General features: G+C 42.2%; 2 protein-coding genes across 2 annotated transcripts in view; one reads left to right on the top strand and one right to left on the bottom strand.

Moving 5' to 3' along the window:
• Nucleotides 1–4,941, bottom strand: part of LOC137290746 (sterol carrier protein 2-like) — a 28,039-nt gene extending 23,098 nt beyond the window's left edge. The window contains exons 1-3 of the mRNA XM_067821863.1: nucleotides 4,813–4,941; nucleotides 781–900; nucleotides 405–632 (exon numbers count right to left, since the gene is read on the bottom strand). Coding sequence (XP_067677964.1) covers nucleotides 405–632; nucleotides 781–886 — 334 coding nt within the window. The 5' untranslated portion in view covers nucleotides 887–900; nucleotides 4,813–4,941. The remainder of the gene's footprint in view (nucleotides 1–404; nucleotides 633–780; nucleotides 901–4,812) is intronic.
• Nucleotides 4,942–5,112: 171 nt separating this feature from the next.
• On the top strand, nucleotides 5,113–13,570 carry LOC137290465 (hydroxysteroid dehydrogenase-like protein 2). The gene is made up of 8 exons (XM_067821413.1): nucleotides 5,113–5,283; nucleotides 6,011–6,174; nucleotides 7,919–8,132; nucleotides 9,656–9,759; nucleotides 10,092–10,193; nucleotides 11,353–11,553; nucleotides 11,825–12,022; nucleotides 12,931–13,570. Exons 1-8 carry the CDS (start codon nucleotides 5,267–5,269, stop codon nucleotides 13,170–13,172), a joined length of 1,242 nt encoding a protein of 413 aa, XP_067677514.1. The 5' UTR covers nucleotides 5,113–5,266; the 3' UTR covers nucleotides 13,173–13,570.
• Nucleotides 13,571–20,368: the final 6,798 nt, after the last annotated feature.

Below are 20,368 nucleotides of genomic sequence, written 5' to 3'. Positions count from 1 at the left end.
GAGTGAGTGAGTGAGTGAGTGAGTGAGTGAGTGAGTGAGTGAGTGAGTGAGTGAGTGAATGAGTCAGTCAGTCAGTCAGTCAGTCAGTCAGTCAGTCAGTCAGTCAGTCAGTCAGTCAGTCAGTCAGTCAGTCAGTCAGTCAGTCTACAGTTGCAGATTGGAACTGATGAAAAGTCAAATGCTAGATGACCATTGTATTTGCAGATAACAGATGATAAAAATGTGAACACATTCTTTTTTAATTAATTACAATTCTTGAGGTCCTGCACAACTGATTTCTTGTAAATGTCAACAACAATGTACCAATGGCCAAAAGAAGACACAGGAATTATCACATGCTAGCAAGAGCAAAAGAGGAAGAAATCTTGTCATATGAGATGCCACGTAAAAGTGTCATAACTCACCGAGTGCCAACACACAGTCCTCCACTCCACTTTGCACCAAACGTCTTGCCATCATGAGAGCCGTTGATCCAGAGGAACAGTTGTTGTTGACATTGAACACAGGAACACCACTGAGACCAAGCTCGTACACTGCCCGCTGTCCACTAGTCGGCTCACCATAGCAGTAGCTGGCAACCACGGCCTTCACCTTGCTATAGGGTATACCAGCGTCGCTTAGTGCAGCTGCACCTGAAGGAAGTCAAGACAAGGAGATGATGTGTGCCCACTGGGTTACGTTGATACTGTGATGGTGTGTGTCTACAATGATAGCATATGTTCGCAATGTGTCACAGTGACAGTGTGTGCCTTTATTGTGACAGTACTTGTAAGCACGTACCTGCCTCTCTGGCCATATCAGGGTAGTCCCACTGCTTGGTGAGGGGCTTTTGGAACTTCGTCATCCCCACACCCACAACATACGCTGGCCTCCCACTGGTCGGCATCTTTTCACACTCACCTGCACAATAATATGACGAAAACAAAAGACATTATAATTACAGACCTGAAATCATTATCAATACCTGGAAAATCCATAAATATATTATCATCACTAATTATATGTCACTGTAATGCTTTCCTCAAGCTGTACACCAGTAGGGTCATAGTCAAAATGGCCACATGTCAAAATGGCCACATGTCAAAATGGCCACAAATCATCCAAGTCAAAATGGCCACTAAAAAGTCAAAATGGCCACAAACCCCTAGTCAAAATGGCCACATGTCAAAATGGCCACAAGTCTTCCAAGTCTAAATCGCCACAAAAAAGTCGAAATGGCCACAAACCCCTAGTCAAAATGGCCACACCAAAAAGTCAAAATGGCTACACCAAAAAGTCAAAATGGTCATACATTATTTTATTATTTTTTATACCAGTTTGTGAAAAAAAGACACGAGAAGTTATATCAGGCAAAGCTTGATGTTTACTACACACATATTATTAAATCATTTTCAGCAAATAACAAATATATATATGTATGTTCTTCAAGTACAAACACCATTTTAATGTTTATTTTTACATGTCATTCATGAGACCATTTTAATTCTAGTGAATTAACAAATATTTATGTGCATGTTCTATATTCATGTACAGCATTACTTATTATTTACTTATACTTACCTTCCACCTGATTGTATAAGAACAAATACAATAAACAAAGCGATGAACAATGAATCAATCAATTATGGCTTAATTAGTTAAAGAGGCATGTTAATTGTGGATGTAATCACATGCTAAGCAGTAATTAACCAACAGCATAGAGGATAAGTGGTCATTACCTTCATCTTAACTTGTGACTCTTGAATTTTACCTGGCTCTGTGGGATGGGAATGTGAAGAGGAGCATTTAGTTTATATCTCTCCAGCATTATATAGTAGTGTATCATGACACTGAGTTGAGTCAAGTGAGTCAAGTAAGTAAGTTGCTTACTTATTGTATTGTTATCATAACACTACCAAATGATCAAAGGGTCTTGAAATAACACCTCTAAGTATCACGGAGGAAACACTATTTTGTTGTGTGATATAGCTTCTTTTGTCATTTTCACACTTAATCAAATAATACAAATGTCATGAGCAATAAAAACTAATAAAACAATGTACGGCCATTTTGACTTTTTTGTGTGGCCATTTTGACTACGGGTTGTGGCCATTTTGACTTTTTGTGTGGCCATTTCGACTAGGGTCAGTGTGGCCATTTTGTCGTGTGGCCATTTTGACCTGTTCCCCCACCTGTAAGTGAATGATCATGCTGCTCATCACTTGATAGTCTGAACCCGTCATGATTACTTACAGACCGCTGCCAAAAAACTGGAATATAGCTGAGTGTGGTATAAACAACAAGCAAAACCATGTTAAGTGAATGATAGTGAGCACTGTGTCAGGTGGCCATTACTGAAAGTGGACACAATTTACAGATAATTTTTGCTTCATTAGGGCAGAACTATACACTAGAATTATAAACAAAAACTAATGCAACGATTACTACTGGCTAGCGACCAGTTATCGCCATTTTTTAGTGTTATATAACAACACTAACATAATGAAACAAAATTTATCTTCAGGTTAGCTATTCACCGATGTGTCCTGCTGCTTGTTTACAGTCGTCGATCGTGTTTCTCCAAAACACAGTTAACAGGAAGCGCAGTAACATATAATGGGATTTCCCAACAGCTAAGAAGATCAGTTATTGCCATTTCTGAAACTTTCATGTTATCAACCAGATGTGACATAAACTTGTTAATAAAACTATTGTGTTTCAAACCTTGACATACTAAAGAAATTTCATGATTGGACTTTGTTTTTTAAAAACAGAAATTTCTAAGAACCCAAATGGATCTCATTGTGAATGTTGACGGATGCGGATATTGACTGACAGGAATATGGAGATGTCGCCACATGGATAGACTCATCAGAGTTGACTTTTTGAGTGGTTGTTTACAATTCTGGTAATGATTTTCTTTGAGAAAAAAAGGTAAAGATAAAGGTGAAATCTGAGAGTTACATTTTGTCAATATCGTCTGCATGGTGTCAGTCGAGTCCATAAAATGGAGATGAAAATGTTGGTCAGTTCAGAGTTTAGTGATTGAGTGTTGGCAATTTAGGTATACTTAGACAAATTAAAATCTGCCATTTGTATGGACTGAACTGAAATGCTGAATAGATACACAACAAAGCCAGGATGATTTTCATTCAATTCCCTTCATTCATGAAATTTCATACTAATGGTCACGTGACATCCCCAGAAGTGGTCTGGCCCAGTCTTCAGAAGGATTCATATTTGTAACCTCTACAATGTAAAATAATTACAGGGACTTTAACTCTTGTGGTAGTTTAGGGTTGGATATAGTTCAATATGGGCTATTACTGTGTTCCTGGCTATGCTGATATCCCCACAGAGGACCTTCAGATGGAAATAGATGCCGTTATTGAGAGCCTTCCAGATCCTCCCAGCCACTGACCTGAAGTTCGCACTCATGATACGCGATTGTCGCATTTTATGTACATGTGTTCAATGAACTATTTGTTATGTTGTGCTGGTATTGGGGGTTATAGTTGGGAAGTATTTTGGTTTAGCTGGAAGTAAAGTTATTAGTCAATAACTTTGTTTAAGTGGGGAGGAATGTGGTAGTTTACGGTTGGATATTGTTCAGTAAGGGCTATTACTGTGTTCCTGGCTATGCTGATATGCATAGCCACAACACACCCGGCAGGTTAGTGAGGTCTGCCTGGCATGTGCAGCCCATTCACTCCCCGTCTCTAGCCCTATAAAAGGAGTAGCTACATAGCACTCCTTGTCTTTAGTCCACTGGTCCACCAGAAGTGAGGACATTTAGTTTAGTTGTTTGAGTCCTGGTGATCCAGACCAAGTAGATAAGTTTTTCTTAGTTTACCACTGGAAGTTAATATATTTATTTGTTTTAGGCATAGGCTTTGAAATCAGAGCCATGTCTTGGTAGGATTTGGGGTCAGTTTAGGTTGTCAGGTATAGGTTAGGTGGTTAGGTATAGGTTAGGTTAGGTTAGGTTAGGTGGTCAGGTTAGGTATAAATTAGGTTAGGTTGATGGGTGGGTAAGGATAGGTTCAGGAATTTTGTTATAAATAAATTACTGAGTTTCCTTTGTCTGTTTGTTCTGTTTTACCAGCAATGAGGCCTGATTCATAGAGCCTACTTGAAGTTGGCTAAGTTATTATCACCGCATAAAAAAAATACACAGTGCAAGGTCCAAAACCAGAGAATAGCCAACTTCAACTGTCACTAGGCAGAAAAGCCTATTACACTCTCATAACCTACCACTCTTGTGATGTGTCAATGTGAGAAGCATAACGGAAGTTCAGATCAAGCTGTCTCCACAACTGCAACAGTCAGGTGTTGGTGATAACTGGTACAGGAAATAACTGGTCGCTAGCCAGTAGGGTTGAATCACTTAGTTTCACCTCCCCTGTTAATCTGCGGAAGCAAGAATATGGGGGAAGGAACTCTTGGTAAGACCCCCCACCCCGATCACAATCCAAAATCACAAACTGACATGCACACCTCACCGTAAATATACATTCGATAAACTAGGAAAGGTACATAAGAAATCAACCAGTGAACGTATTTCATTGTTGGAATATTACCCTAGGTGGAAATATTCTATGTCAAAAGAGGGGGTTACGGGTAGAACTCTTTCCGAACTCTTTCCCGGCTTGGTTTATGGTTAGATTGCTGATGTGGATATGTGTCCCTTTAAATCCCAAAATATTGTTATCCACAAATCGTGTTCTGTTATGTCATGTCCGTTAACTTAATGAACTACCTTTAAAACCTTTCCTATGCATTTGCCCCGATCGACTATTATTTTTTCATAATGAGTTAATGAACGATACACACCTTAGTCCTGTATGAGAGTTCCAAAGTTCAACGAAGTGCCAAGGCTGATCAAAGTCCAAAACAAGAACTCTCTACCCTGTCAAACAACCACATGCTCATTTGTTTTCATTACACATCCAACATAACACACGGAGATTTAAATCGAAACGAAAATATAAAAATATTGTAAATACCATTGATATCATTGTCAACATTAGCAGGTTTCCTAAAGATGCTAATGAAACAATGTATATATGCATTAAGATATTTTGAATGCACGAATTGTTTATTCATATACATGATTTCGTTTCCATTTTCCGGGAAAAAAAAGATTTACGTTTTAGTGTTACTTACTTCTGGTGGCTAGCAGACAGTCCAAAGTTCATCAGTTCAGCGTCAACCGCTTGCACTGTGAGTCGTCTACTGTTGCAAGTGAATTGCAGTTTGCTTACACGTTGCCTTGGTGCACCTCAAAATGGCAGCAAACACAGGGTAACTGTCTCATTTGTTTCAAATATAGTGTTTTCGGGGTGTTTCGTCTAGTTTAACTATATTGGTTTAAATTTTTGAGTTGTCATAAAGAAATCACGTTTTGTTTTGTTTTATCATGCATGGTGTGTCACTGTGAATTCTGTTGACAACATTGTTGTAGTTTCACTTACGTGAAATCTGTGACAATGTAACAGTAATTAAATGTAGCTCATATCGTGCAACCTGTTACGAGTTTCGTAAGGATCCGAACGAGTGAACGTTTGTCTACCACCAAGCCCATATGACCAAAGAGGTACAACTACAGAATACCGGATACCTTGTGTCACGTCACCCTGACCCAAACACAAACCCTAAATCCTAGCCTAACCCAAAACCCAACTCTAACCCTGAAACTAACCCTAACCCAAACCATAACTCATCACTAAATGTATACCTGCTTGCTTCCAATCAAAGATGGCAGAAGGTATCAAGAATTCTGTAATCTTGCCACCAAAGAGGTTATCTTCGCCGGCAAGGCGATGTGGTATCATCTGTTGGCTGTTCCCACAACTGTGCACTGCCTGTTTCCTTTTTATTAAAAATTTCATGTATCAGTCTATATTTTAGGCCTGTATGGAGGTGACACAGGCTGACAAATTCAGTACAAGTTAAGAGATCTGTAAGTCATGACAGAAAACTAGTATTTAGTGTTGCTTCAATGTGAAGTTAATGCAGTGTCTCCTTGTAGGAAATTGCTTGGGAAGACAATCTTCATCACAGGGGCCAGTCGTGGTATTGGTAAAGCTATAGCACTGAAAGCTGCTCAAGATGGCGCCAACATCGTCATTGCAGCCAAGACAGCTGAACCACACCCTAAACTGCCAGGCACAATCTACACAGCAGCCAAAGAAGGTAAGCAAAAGAAAGTAACTGAATTAGCACATGAAGGTCTGGAAGATATATGACTTCACCTATTCTCTAATCTAATCACTTGATGGGTGTATATACATTTTATGAGTTGCGTATGTGAAGTGTAATAAGACAAAAGACGTAAGCTCAGTTTCAGTGTATTGCAATTCTGAACTATTTACGCACAGTAAACTGGTTGTAATGAACTGGAATGGGTTTCTTATATTATTGTAGATCATTACTGTCCAACGCTCATATGTAACTATGACGGAACAGTGAGTGAGTCTGGTTTTCCGCCTCACCAAGCAATATTCCAGCAATATGGCGATGGCCTGTAAATGGTGAGTGAGTGGGTTTAGTTTTACACCACACTCAGCAACATTCCAGCAATATGGGGGTGGTCTGCACATAATCGAGTCCGGACCAAACAGTCCAGTGATCAACCGCATGAACATCGATCTGCACGATTGGGGATCGATGACATATGTCGACCAACCAGAAGTTTACCCTTTTTTCTGAGGTTAGTTAAGTTAATCCAGTTCTCCACTTTGTTATCATTCCGAATAGTCCCCATTTTTTTTTTAACTCAATCATTATAGATTTATCATTTCTATCAAAACATGATGTGACATGACACTTTCTGCTATTTCGATGTGGATGGCACAGCACTTTCAGTGCTTGGTGGCAAGGTTCAGGGCGGGCGCAGGACCAATCTCCTGCTCAATTTTCTCCTCACAGTTGCAGCTAGCTGTCTGTTTCCCCAATAGAAGCTACTTCCAACCTTCAGGTGGTCAAAATAGAATGGCTAACATCGCAGTTACCTGTCTTGTCTGTTCAGGGTCCAACGGAGAGCAGGTCATAAAATCACTGCTGCTATGCTGTCTATTGTCCAATGCAAGCTACTTTCAACTGCCTGGATCACATGCCATTTTATGACGAAAGTGATAGTCATAGGTCGCTCAGGAATCTCCACCGTGCTTGAAGGCTGATCACTTCTCACAAGTGATTAATAAAACAAGGGTTATTTAAGATGCTGGAGGAACGAAAGAAAGTAATGCGATATCAATACTGTGGTGATGTAACCAATTGTGCGATGACGTAATGTAAGTGGATGTGATGACCGCACAGCTTAAGTGTTGGTAAACATAAGCATGTGTTCTGTTATGAGGAACATGTTGTGTTTGCCGTAAATTATAATTGTGAGAGGAATGAGACTAATTGGATTAATTGCAGAAGGTTAGGAAATGTGTGGAGCATACAATAACGACATTTAGCCAAATAATGCTAAATGGAATAAACGGCACAGTTTGTTACATGCATTTTGAATAGAATATTTGGCAATTGGAATAGACCAACAGTACCAGTCAATAATCAAGTCTGGACCAGACAATCCAGTGATCATCAACATGAGCATCAATTTGCACAAATGGGAACCAATGACATGTGTCAACCAAGTCAGTGAGCCTGAGCACCCGATCCCATTAGTCGCCTCTTACGACAAGCATTGTCGCCTTTTGTGGCAAGCATGGGTTCTACCCCGGGACCTTCACGGGTGTGTTCACTTAAGTGTGGTGGTTAACCATAGTTTCTGAATCCAAAAATTGTAGTGAATTTAGTTAAATGCTGCTTTGAAAATGTTTCTGTTGTATTTCACTGCATGTCAGCTTGATGTGAGAAGCAAGCACAAAGTTGTCATGACTGACTGACACTGTCAAACAGTCAGACACGGATCTTGTCATGGTTTCAGTGGAGGCAGCTGGTGGGAAGTGTCTACCCTGTATCGTAGACATCCGGTATGAGGATTCAGTTGTTAAAGCCGTGGAAGAAGCAGTTGGAAAGTTTGGTGGCATTGACATCCTGGTGAACAATGCTAGTGCTATCAGTCTGACCAGCACTGCCCAGACACCCATGAAGAAGTACGACCTGATGAATGGAATCAATGCAAGAGGAACCTATTTGTGGTGAGATGCTGGCAATATCATTCTATAGTGGATATAGGTGATGTCACAAGTGGATATAGGTGATATCGTAAATGGATATAGGTGATGTCATGAGTGGATATAGTTGATGTCACAAGTAGACATAGGTGATGTCACTAGTGGATGTAGGTGATGTAGCTAGAGAATATAGGTGATGTCACTAGTGGATGTAGGTGATTTCGCTAGTGGATATAGGTGATGTCGCTGTAAGCTGTTCACTGGTCACGAGGGGGGCATTGGTTGAGGTACCCTTGATGTTTGTTTATGTTCCATCACCCAACCCGAACACCTCAATGTTAATTTTGAACTGTTTGGGACATGGCTATCAGATCGTATACTTCAGTGAACCTGTGTGAATCGAACTATTTGAATCTTGCAATTTGCTGTCTTTTCCCGTAGGTTTTGTCTTAGTAAAGTCACCGCGATGTAATTCCCGTTCTTAATATTCACCAAAACAACATTTGAACGTTTTGTCAAAATGTATATATTGGAAAGAAAGTCAAATGTTTTCGTAGCCATCGCTAGATTGACACAAGAAAAATGGATTTAGAGTTATCTCCCTTCCATCAATTTCCATTCACAAGAAAAATCTGTAACTCCCGTGCATCATGCATGATTTAATGTTATTCGAGATACAGAAGCAACTGCCATGAAGTACCAAATGGGTTGATATTGCAATACCCCTCACTTGTACACGGGGTACATTGAAAATAATAGAACATTGCACAGCCAATCAGACAGTAACATTTATGTGTTATGTAGGATAATAATGGATGTAGGTGGTGTTGCTAGTGGATATAAGTCACTAGTTGATGTAGGTGATGTTGGTAGTGGATATTGATGATGTCGGTAGTGGATGTGGGTGGTGTTGCTAGTGAATGTTGGTGATGTCAGTAGTGGATGTGGGTGGTGTTGCTAATGGATGTAGATGATGTCAATAATGGATGTTGATGATGTCGGTAGTTGATGTAGGTGGTGTTGCTAATGGATGTAGATGATGTCAATAATGGATGTTGATGATGTCGGTAGTTGATGTAGGTGGTGTTGCTAGTGGATGTAGATGTCAATAGAGGTGATGTCACTAGTGGATGTAGGTGGTGTTGCTAGTGAATGTTGGTGATGTCGGTAGTGAGTTTAGTGCAATGTTTGCATGCAGTTTTATAGTTTAACCTAAGCTGGAGCTCTGTAATCTGTCGGTAACATCCCATTCCTCTTGCACGGGTCTTAATATAACTTTCTCAGCAGGTATATGGTCATGAATCCTACCTATGTGGAATATTCGTCATGAGTACAATACATGATGAAAGTAAGGAGTCACCAATCTGATGACAGTTCTGACCTCTGGTCTGAATGCTAGATTAAGTTTGAGTTTCATAATTTGCCCTGAATAATCACCATAAGTAAATATTGTCATTCCTTCAGATTATCACAAGTCTGTATTCTTGAAGAAGCTGTTTAGCCTGATCCAGAAAGTGTGATCGTTATTTGTTTGTTGTCCAAATCAGTTCTCGAGTGTGCCTACCTTATTTGAAGAAAGGCAACAACCCACATATCCTGAACCTCAGCCCGCCTCTCAACCTCAACCCCCTGTGGTTCAAGAGTCATGTTGGTAAGTATGGGTGTTGTCAGAGACTTGGCTGTATCTGACTCTGAATGGGAAACAGGTGGTGTTCATTACTTTCTTGAAAACCAACAACTAGGGTTTTGAGAGTCAAACATACAATCACATGATCGTGGCACACTTAAGGGAGGCAACTCAGAAGTGCATATTTCTAGCAGGATCCAGTACTAAGACACAAACATTTTCCATGAGTTGCTTGGATGCTTTGACGATATGCAATCACAGAGGTAGATGTGGGTTCAAATAAAGGTTGCAGTAAAACACATGGTGGTTAATCATGAAGGTATTTCTGTTGGTAAGTTTAGCTGTTTGTGTTCCAGCATACACCATAGCCAAGTATGGCATGTCCATGTGTGTCCTGGGAATGGCGGAGGAGTTTAAACCTGATGGCATTGCTGTGAATGCACTGTGGCCAAGAACAGGTATGTTCAGTCTCTGGTAAGAGACACCCAAACCAGGGAACATTGAGACAACCATGCCAGGAAACACCGAGACACTCACATGAGGGAACACCCCGACACCCATACAAGGGAACATCAAGAGACCCATACCAGGGAACACTGAGACACCCTCACCATGAACACAAGACACCCATACAAGGGGACATTGAGACACTCATACAAGGGAACACCGACACACTCATACCAGGGAGCACAGAGACATTCATACCAGGGAACACTGAGACACCAATACCAGAGAACACCGACACACTCATACCAGGGAACACCAAGACACCCTTACCAGGGACATTGAGACACTCATACAAGGGAAATCGTGACATTCATACCAGGGAACATCGAGACATTCATACCAGGGAACACCGAGACATTCATACCAGGGAACATCGAGACATTCATACCAGGGGACACCGAGATACTCATACAAGGGAAGCCAAGACACTCATACAAAGGAACACCAAGACCCCGATACCAGGGAACACTGAGGCACCCATACCAGGGAACACAGAGACATTCATACCAGGGAACACCAAGACATCCTTACCAGGGGACATTGAGACACACTCATACAAGGGAAACCGAGACATTCATACCAGGGAACATTGAGCCACTCATACCAGGGAACACTGAGGCACCCATACCAGGGAACACTGAGACACCCATACCAGGGAACACTGAGACACCCATACCATGGAACACCAAGACGCTCTTACCAGGGGACATCGAGACACTCATACAAGGGAAACTGAGACATTCATACCAGGGAACACCGAGACACCCATACCAGGGAACACATAGAGACACATATCAGGAACACTGAGACCCATACCAGGAAATCATGGGACACCCGTTCTAGAACAAGCTTGACACTTGCCTCACATATATTTCGTACGAGAGGTAAGTGACAAGCTGTTTCATATGGTGTGGTGAGTGTCAGGCTGTCAGCCTTACACAATACACTAATTTTATGCGAAGTCTCAACAACCTAGTAGTATGAGGCAAATTTGATATGCCTGTGTTGAAAAACTAAGTTTGTAAGAGCATTTCCAATATACAGACTAACATTCATAAACATATTTTACTAGTGGGAAATCTTTCTCAGGTATGAATTTGCCATTTTCAGCTATCCTTACTGCAGCCATGGAGATGTTGGGGGGAGGACCTGATGTGGCCTCCCAGTGTAGGAAGGTGGACATCATCAGCGATGCTGCATACTTGATGCTATGCAAAGACAGCAGGTCTTACACTGGAAACTTTGCTATTGATGACGAGGTTCTTGCTGAAGCCGGAGTGACAGACATGGAGCAGTACTCGTGTGTGCCAGGTGACTACAGGACATACATGAGGGTTGTGGTTGAAGTAGTGGGGATCAGTACTTCATGCAGCACTCAAGTGTTTCCTCACTGATCAAGTGGTCTTCAAATGGCTAGTATTGTATGCTTGTCTGAGGGTTTAATCTAGCTTCTTCTGAATGTTTCACTTCTAACCCAAAAAGGATGCTTGACTTGTGAAGAGTGTAATGTCCTCTGCTCCTGTGTGAGTTTGCTCGTATATGTGGATCAGCTTTTGTCAGAGTTGTTTCTTGGATGTTTCAGGATCGCAGCTTCTTCCAGACTTCTTCCTGGATGCTGCGTCCGCATATGTCGAGCAGGGCAAGATTGTCCAACAGGAACCTAAGACAGCAGCCCCGCCATCAGGGGGCAGCCCCGCCCAAACATTCCAGATGATCAAGGCCATGCTCAACAAGGACCTTGTAGAAAGTGTCAATGGCATCTTCCAATTCCAACTCACAGGTTCGTATTAAGGCTGCCCCCAATTTATGAAAAATTGATTCAGCCTAAAGTATACTGTTATGCTTTTCCGCCCCTTAATTTTTTTTTTTTTTCAAAAGTGAATAAATAGTATGAAACTAAGTCACATTGTCTGAGGGACAGCTATATAAAGCAGTGTTGACCAAATGCTTCATCTCTTCCCAGTACTTATGAAATTGATAACATAATTGATTTGCTAACATTGCTTTTCCTCAAATGCAATATTGATGTTATCCCTCTGATTACTATAAAAGCCCAAATTAGGGTTGACCTGTCATAATTTAAGTAGCATCATTTAGCCATAATGTAACACGACTACTACAGTTAGCTCTATGTGTTTGCCCTAAATGTTTGAGGTTTTACAGTTGTTTAGTGTGGGAAGATCGGTAGTCCATAGCATGAGCAAGGATCGGTGTATTTGTGGACGGATTACTACTGTGTTATATCCGTCAACACCAGTCTTGGGTACTGTTCTTTCACAGGCTGCATGTGTAACAAGGACAGGGTATTTGTAGACAGAGTGCAGATTTGACTTTTAACCCTGACTGGATTTCTGACTTATGAAATCTCAAACCAAGGGTATGGCCACCCATATTTATTATCTTTCACTTATCTCCTCACATGACCATAGTGACACAACTACAATGACACAACTACAATGACACAACAATAATGACACAACTACAATGACACAACTACAATGACACAACTATAATGACACAACTATAATGACACAACTACAATGACACAACTACAATGACACAACTATAATGACAAAACTACAATGACACATGACAATTATGACATGTGAATATGATGACATGTGACAACTGTGTCACAACATACTAAAATGGAAATATCAGATAAACGTTGGTGTCTGTATCTTCCAGGCGCTAATGCCGGCAGTTGGTACCTGGACTTGAAGACAGGGGAAGGTGCTGTGGGGGAGGGAGAGGCCCCCAATGGCTCACAGTGTACCATGACACTAGACAGTGATGACTTCAGTAAGATGTTTGCAGGCCAACTGAACGCCACCAACGCCTTCATGTCCGGCAAGTTGAAGATCAAGGGAGACATGGCTATGGCCATGAAGCTGGAGAAACTAATGAACAAGACACGAGCCAAGTTGTGAGATGTCCTCACAGTGTAGTAATGGCTGTAGTGGTTGGACAGTGTAGAAGACATGAGACATGACCGTTTATGGAACAAATCAGTGATTGAGAAAAATGTTTAAAGATGAGTGAATGAGAATGGTGAAAATGTTTATTTCTCTGCTTCAGTTGTCAATGCTTCAAGGAACAGCATTAAATGATGTTTGTTATCAAAGGAACGTTTGTTTTGGGTATATCAGTGTGACACACAGCCCTAACATGTCACGAAAGTACCAGTGTTTCTGTAAACTCTATCATGCTAGGATTGTAGTGGAGGAGCCCTTGAGTTCATGGAACAATTGTATATATTTTCATACTGTTTGATGTACAAGTGATTTGTGATAAAGTTACTATTTGGGTGGACATCTTTGTTGTGTCATCAGTGTTTGTAAAGTGTCAGAGCAAGTGTACATGTAACACAGTTATCAGAAATACTAGGGAAAGTAATATTTCCTTGCTTGTGCTCTGCCTTGCCAACTTGACGTGGGATATATTTTTAAACTTATCCTATCTCACATTATACATCTCTCTTCCTCACTTTGACCATGTGTGGAAACGTGCTGTCAGGTAAGTTGAATCAAATCTTCCTTCCCTCTGCCCCCGCCATAGGCACCTGTCAATCATCTTCCTCGTGCAGCGGTCTCAGCTGATCACGTGACAACTTGTACTTGTCATTCTCTTTCTTGCCGCACCACAGTGTGGATGCGTGTTGTCTCTGTGAAGATATAAATTGGAATTGTGAACAAACATGAGTGGATCTAAAGAGAAGGTATCTAAGAAGCGTAAACGTTGCGGTCAATGTAATAGAAACTTCTCAGCGGCAGACCCTCACAACTCGTGTGGATTGCATAGGCATTCTAACAGATGTACGTATAGTGAAGGGTTAGACAACGAGGAGTTTTCTCTGTATCGACATGTAGCTAATAGGCGGTCGTCTGATAGAGATTGTCAGCGAGCAGAAGATGGGCAATCTGCTCCTAAAATGTAGAGGAAAGAACGACACATATTAGGTACTAGACGATCATCTTCGAAATCAGCAGATGAAGCTTTTTTGAATGAGGCTTCGGACTCATATCTGAAAGAGAAGTTGAGACAATTGTTTTGTCCTAGTAATTCGGAGGCCTCCACTTCAAGTGAACACTTCGATTCACTCTGAAGTGAAGCGCTCTCAACAACAGCTTCGTTTGGATGTGGCGGTTACTCAACCACTTATGGTCGATTTGGCAATTCACTCTAAAGTGGCGCTTCCACTACAACAGGGCAGTCTCGGTTCAGTGCTTCCTCAACCATATCGCTCCAGTGCAGCGCTGTATTCTGAAGCGCTGCTCTCTCGACAACAGTATGGGTTCGATGCGACGCTTATTCAGGGTGAATTCTGTTTGGTGTTTGATCAAAGAGTGGTTATTTTCCATGTTGGTTCGAGTGCAGCGCTTAGTGCACATACAGTCGACAGTGGGGTGGTTAAGAGTGTGCCCCTTATGTCAATGGCTACTCCACATGTATTGACTGCAGCTGTCAGGGCACCGTGACTCACTTGCTCTATGGGCTACTCAGGCATAGCTGGTTCATTACATAGCGCTCCGCAGTTTACATCGACGCCTTTATCAAGACCTACTTTGCCGGTCTCTTGGGCACCGGTACCGGAGACGGTAACATCGCAACCCATGGATCTTGAAGCGTTTGTGGTGTGCGTAGCTGCGGCGATATGGTAGTAAGCGCCTGACGCTTCTGTTACATTACCCTCTTCTTTACCGATTCACAACTCGGTAGGTGTTTGTCAGTCTGTCACCTTGTCTCCCTCATCTGACGGCTCAGCCAGTTCAGATGTCAGCATCGATGCGGTAGACACACCATCTTTACTGGAGTGGATTCCTGACAGTTTGCAACTACAGCGAAGTGTCTCACCGGCAGACATGTTTTCTCTATAAAAACAGGGGATTTGGAATTTATGCACCAAATTGGACCATTCTGGAAGACCCTTATGTGTTAACCACTCTGTCCAAAGGTTAGCAGCTCCCAGTTGTGGAGAATCCTCCCTTAAACTGGTTACCAGAACACAGAACATATCCAGTTCAGCAAATGGATATCTTGCGAACCACAATAGGTATGTTACTCCAGAAGCTTGTGATTGAGTCCGTGAGACCGACTCCAGTTGATCCGGGATTTTATTCACCGATTTTTCTAGTTCCGGAGAAGGATTCGGACTAGTTGAGGCTAATTTTCAACATGAAGGTATTCAACAAGAGGTATCTACAGGCTTCACCTCTCTTCCAGATGGTGTCAGTAGCTCTTTTACGAACAATGATCAAGCCGGGGGGAGTACCTGGTCAGTTTCGATGCATATCTGCACATCCCGATCTTCCCAGCTTATCACAAGTTTCTTCACTTTGTTTTCAAGGGCACCCACTATCAGTGGCGGGTGCTCCCGTTTGGAATTTCTTCGGCCCCTTGTCTATTCACATGGGTCACGAAGCCAGTCACCAGCTTTCTTCATCGCAAGGGGATGTTCTTCGAAACGTACATCGACAACTGCATTCAAGTCCAGGCCGATTCTGCTCTTCTCATGCGTCACATGGAGTTCACGATGCAGCTACTTCACCAGTTAGGCTGGTTGGTGAATCAGCCGAAGTCAGAACAGAAGCTCAAACCAGGACGCTCTGCAAAAGGCAGGAACTCTTGGGTCTGGTGTCGTCAGCTCAGGCTTTAACCCTCAAAGGTCAGCTTCAACTCCGGCCATTGTAAGTGTTTCTAGCTCCACATATCAGGAGGGGTGTTCTGTCTGCACTGATCACGATACCCATGGAGCTTCACTCTCATCTACTGTAGTGGACGCAAAAGTTGAATGTTTGCTGCGGAGTTTGTTTAGACCGTTTGTTCCGTTTCACCACCTGTACGTGGATGCATCTTTACACGGGTGGGGAGCTCACCTTCTCGATCAGCAAGCGGCAGGGCAATGTTCTCTCGCAGACCGCGCCTGTCGCATCAATGTATTAGAGCTCAGGGCAGTAATCTTGGCCATCAGTCATTGGCAGGAACAACTACGGGGAACGTCCCTTATGGTTCGATCGGACAACGCAGCGGTCATGTGGCACTTCAATCGGATGGGATCAACAGGGTCACCTCAACTTCTACGGTGGAAGCAACAATTCTTCGACCTGGTGGGCTCTCAAAATATCGGTTCGGGCCAATCATATTCCAGGAGTCAAGAATGTCATCGTAGACTCTCTGTCACGTCTGAAATGTCCATCCCTAACAGAGTGGAAGTTGCATCCAGAGGTGTTCAGCACTGCTTGTCTTCCATTGACAAAGCTGACAGTAGACCTATTCGCCACCAGATTCAACCATCAGCTGCACTTCGTGTCTCCGATCCCGGACCCTTTGCTCGGAAACAAGACGGTCTCAATGCATATGCGTTTCCACCAATGGCCCTCCTTCCACATGTGCTGCTCAAGCTCAGATGATACTGCTGTTGGTCACACCCTACTTGCTGGCGAGGAGTTGGTTCATAGATCTTCGAGAGCTAGCCGAACCAGATCCAGTTTCACTTCCCAACCGATTCAACCTACTGGTTCATCCGCACTCCGATCAACTACATTGGTCTCCACTAACGCTTCATCTGCATGTTTGCCACATTTACATCAGTCGTTAACTGCCAAGGGTTATTCTTCGCATGTTGCGACTGCTATCACAACAGTGCATCGTACTTCCATGGGAGCTATCTACGATGACATGTGGAAGAAATTTGAATCATACTGCAGAATGAAAGGCGTAATGTCTCCCACTACCTTCAGTACCTTCGATCCTATATGAAACTGAAGGGTTCTACACTGTCTACTAACCTAGTCACGATTCACACAGTTATTGTGTCGGCATCAGGTGTGAAGATATCTATTGTCCCTGAGCTCCAGTCTCTCTTCGCATAAACTGACTGACCAGTCACGGAAATTCTGACCTCCGGCCTGGGATCTTTCTTTTGTACTTGCTTATCTTTCACTGAGTATGAGCTCTTGAATGAGAAGGATTTTGAGCACTTTGAAGACCTTTTTCCTTTTAGCCTTGGCTAGAGTTGCACATATTTCCAAGTTACACACTCTAGATGTCTACTGGGTATGATTTGAGAGATCTCGACATGCTAGAGTGTTCCTTGGTTTGCAGTGGGACTTTCTTGCCAAGAACCAACTGCCAGGACAGCCTGATCGTACCATCTGTATTCCTCTGCTTTGATCCATATTGGGTCCAACAAGACACTGAAGATCCTTGTGCCCAGTGCGGGCATTGAGGATCTATTTAACTGCCTCTAAGGACCGGCGCAGGCTGCGTAAGAGACTGTTTATTCCACTTTCAACAACTTCCACTGCAGAAATGTCTCGTACAACTCTACCCTTTTGGTTGAGGTCCACGATTCTACAGGCATATAGCTTTGTGAATCTTCCACCACCGTCATTGGCAAGGCCAAATGAAATACAGGCGGTTGCTTTCACCATGGCGCTCCACAGGAATTGCAAGCCATAATGAAAGGATGTTTCTGGAAGTCTGATACTCACTAGCTTCAGGATATATCGGTCACGGATGTGGAGGGTCTCCATCAGTTTGGTCCTTCGGTCCGTCTATGCAGATGAAGCAATTCCTCGTGTTCGGTTTTGCTATGTATATAGTAAAGATGTTGATGTTATCCATATCTTATGTATCTTATGTATAGTCGACGCCTCGTCTGTCATAACTCAGCATAACTCAGAAACCGTTCAATATTTTTTAGACCAAACTTGATAGATATAGTAATCTCAGCCTGTGGTTGTGCCTTTTGCTATTTTCAGATGTCTGGCATTTATGTTTCTTTTGTTTTTCTTTTGTTTTTCCATGGAACATTTTGGTGTTAGTCTTATGGTGTGGTGGGCTTCGTTTCCGGAGCACAACTCAAAACTATTCAATATTTTTGTGCAAAACTTGGTAGATATATCAATCAAAACCTAAAGTGGTGCCCTTATGCTATTTACAGGTTTTTGTGATTTATTATCCCCCCGGGTTGTAATGCAGGGGGATATAGTCGACGCCTCATCTGTCCATCCGTCCGTAATCAATTTGTTTCCGAGCATAACTCAGAAACCATTCAATGTTTTTAGACCAAACTTGATAGATATAATGATCTCAACCTATAGTTGTGCCTTTTGCTATTAACAGCGTTTTGGCATTTTTATTTTTTTTTGTTTTTGTGTTAGTCTAGTGGTGGGGTGGGTTTCATTTCCGGAGCAGAACTCAAAAACCGTTCAGTATTTTTCTGCAAAACTTCGTAGATATGTGTGGCAGGCCCTAAAGTGGTGCCTTTTAGTATTTACAGGTTTTTGTGATTTATTATTTTTGGGGTTTCCATGGAAATATCTCAAAATGAAGGCATGTGCTTTGTTTCCAGAGCATAACTCAAAATCCGTTCAATATTTTTCTGCAAAACTTGGTAGATATACTAATCAAAAGCTGCAATGGTGCCTTTTGCTAGTTACAGATTTTTGTGATTTCTTAGTTTCTCGGTTTCCATGGAAACGATTCAGACTTTGTCTCAAAAGTGAGAGGTGTGTTTTGTTTCCGGAGCAGAACTCAAAAACTTCTTAATATCTGTCAGTGTAACTTGGTAGATATGTTTTGCAGAACCTAAAGTGGTGCCTTGTGCTACTTACAGTTTCTTGTGATTTATTATTTTCTTGGTCTCCATGGAAACATTTGGACTTAGTCTCAAAAGTGAGAGGTGTGTTTCGTTTCCGGAGCAGAACTCAAAAACTTCTAAATATCTGTCAGTAAAACTTGGTAGATATGTATGGCAGACCCCAGAATGGTGCCTTTTGCTATTTACAGGTTTTTGTGATTCATCATTTTCTCTGTTCCATGACCATGTTGCTGACTTCGTTTCTTAGTCTCAAAATGGATTGGTGGGCTTCATCTCAGAGCACAACTTGAAAACCATTTCATACCTTTCAGCAGATATGAGAGACAGATCTTGAAATGGTGACTTTGCTGATAACTGATATATGGCATTTATATTTTTCATGAATTCCATGGAATCACTTCAAACTTAATCTAAAAAAACAATGAGTAACTGTCTGATGATTTGTCCTTTCAACCATGTGGGGGATATGTCATCTTCTTATGACTTTTGTTTCATATGGATGAGATCATTCTCACTTAGGGAACCAAGGCCTATTGCACGGTCATACTCCTGGTTAAATAGACTGAACGGCCAGTCTTGTGCGCAGGCAGAGATGATCAACACTCCGCTTACTGACCTCTACTGTCTGAGCAATTATGTCAGTGAAGTGTTGAATTTCCAGTTACCTAACAGTTTTCGAAGCGTTCCACTCCAATGTCCTTTCTCACCTTTGGTAAGTTGGGGAGATTGGTACTGAACGTTAAACTAGTAGAGCAACCCTCTAGGGCCCTCCGGGCGGGTGTCTGCAGGGGGTAGTACTGAAGCAGGGACATGCCAGATCACTTGCCAAACTGTGTCCTTATGCTCTAGCAAAAGTTGCGGCTGAAAACCACATTAATTCGGGAGCGCCCACTCCCTAGAGTTTTTGTGTCGTGTAAGCCAAAGCGTTTATTGAAGCAACCCATCACAAGTATGGAGTAGCATATCAGGAGTTGGTGCTTCTCCTGGCCTCCTTGTGGAATGCATCCTTGCGTGTGGAGTGTGTCAGAAGGTAATCTGCGGCCCTCCTGCCAACTGTGGGATAATGCATAACATGAGATAAATTGTATATTTATATACTTACCTTATCTCATGCAATGGATGCCCACCCAACGTTCCCCACTTCACAAATTACGGGTAGCTCCAAGACGAGAATGACAAGTACAAGTTGTCACATGATCAGCTGAGACCTCTGCACGATCAAGATGATTGACAGGTGTCTATGGCGGGGGCAGAGGTCAGGTGGTCAGAGGCCAGGAAGATTTGATTCCACTTAGCTGACAGCACATTTCCACACATGTTCGAAATGAGGAAGAGAGAGGCATAACATGAGATAGGATAAGTATATAAATATACAATTTATAGTTAAAATTTCCAATTTTGTATGTTGTTTCTCCTGGAGAGTTTGAGTGAGTTAGTTGGTTTGTGAAGCGCTGGGGAACTAGAATGGAAAGGGTTGGGCTATCAGTACAGCAATGTACAGAGGACATCCATGACATCCCA

Source organism: Haliotis asinina, chromosome 7 (genome assembly GCF_037392515.1).
Source record: "Haliotis asinina isolate JCU_RB_2024 chromosome 7, JCU_Hal_asi_v2, whole genome shotgun sequence".
Lineage (NCBI taxonomy): Eukaryota > Metazoa > Mollusca > Gastropoda > Lepetellida > Haliotidae > Haliotis > Haliotis asinina.
Note: the sequence above shows the minus strand (reverse complement) of the source record. Positions and strands in the feature narration are given on the sequence as shown.

What these genes read in the sequence shown, in the direction of transcription:
- LOC137290465 (XM_067821413.1), top strand. An exon ending in GTGGTTCAAGAGTCATGTTG is followed by an intron (nt 9,760 to 10,091) that starts GTAAGTATGGGT and finishes TTTGTGTTCCAG; the next exon opens with CATACACCATAGCCAAGTAT. An exon ending in TGCACTGTGGCCAAGAACAG is followed by an intron (nt 10,194 to 11,352) that starts GTATGTTCAGTC and finishes TGCCATTTTCAG; the next exon opens with CTATCCTTACTGCAGCCATG.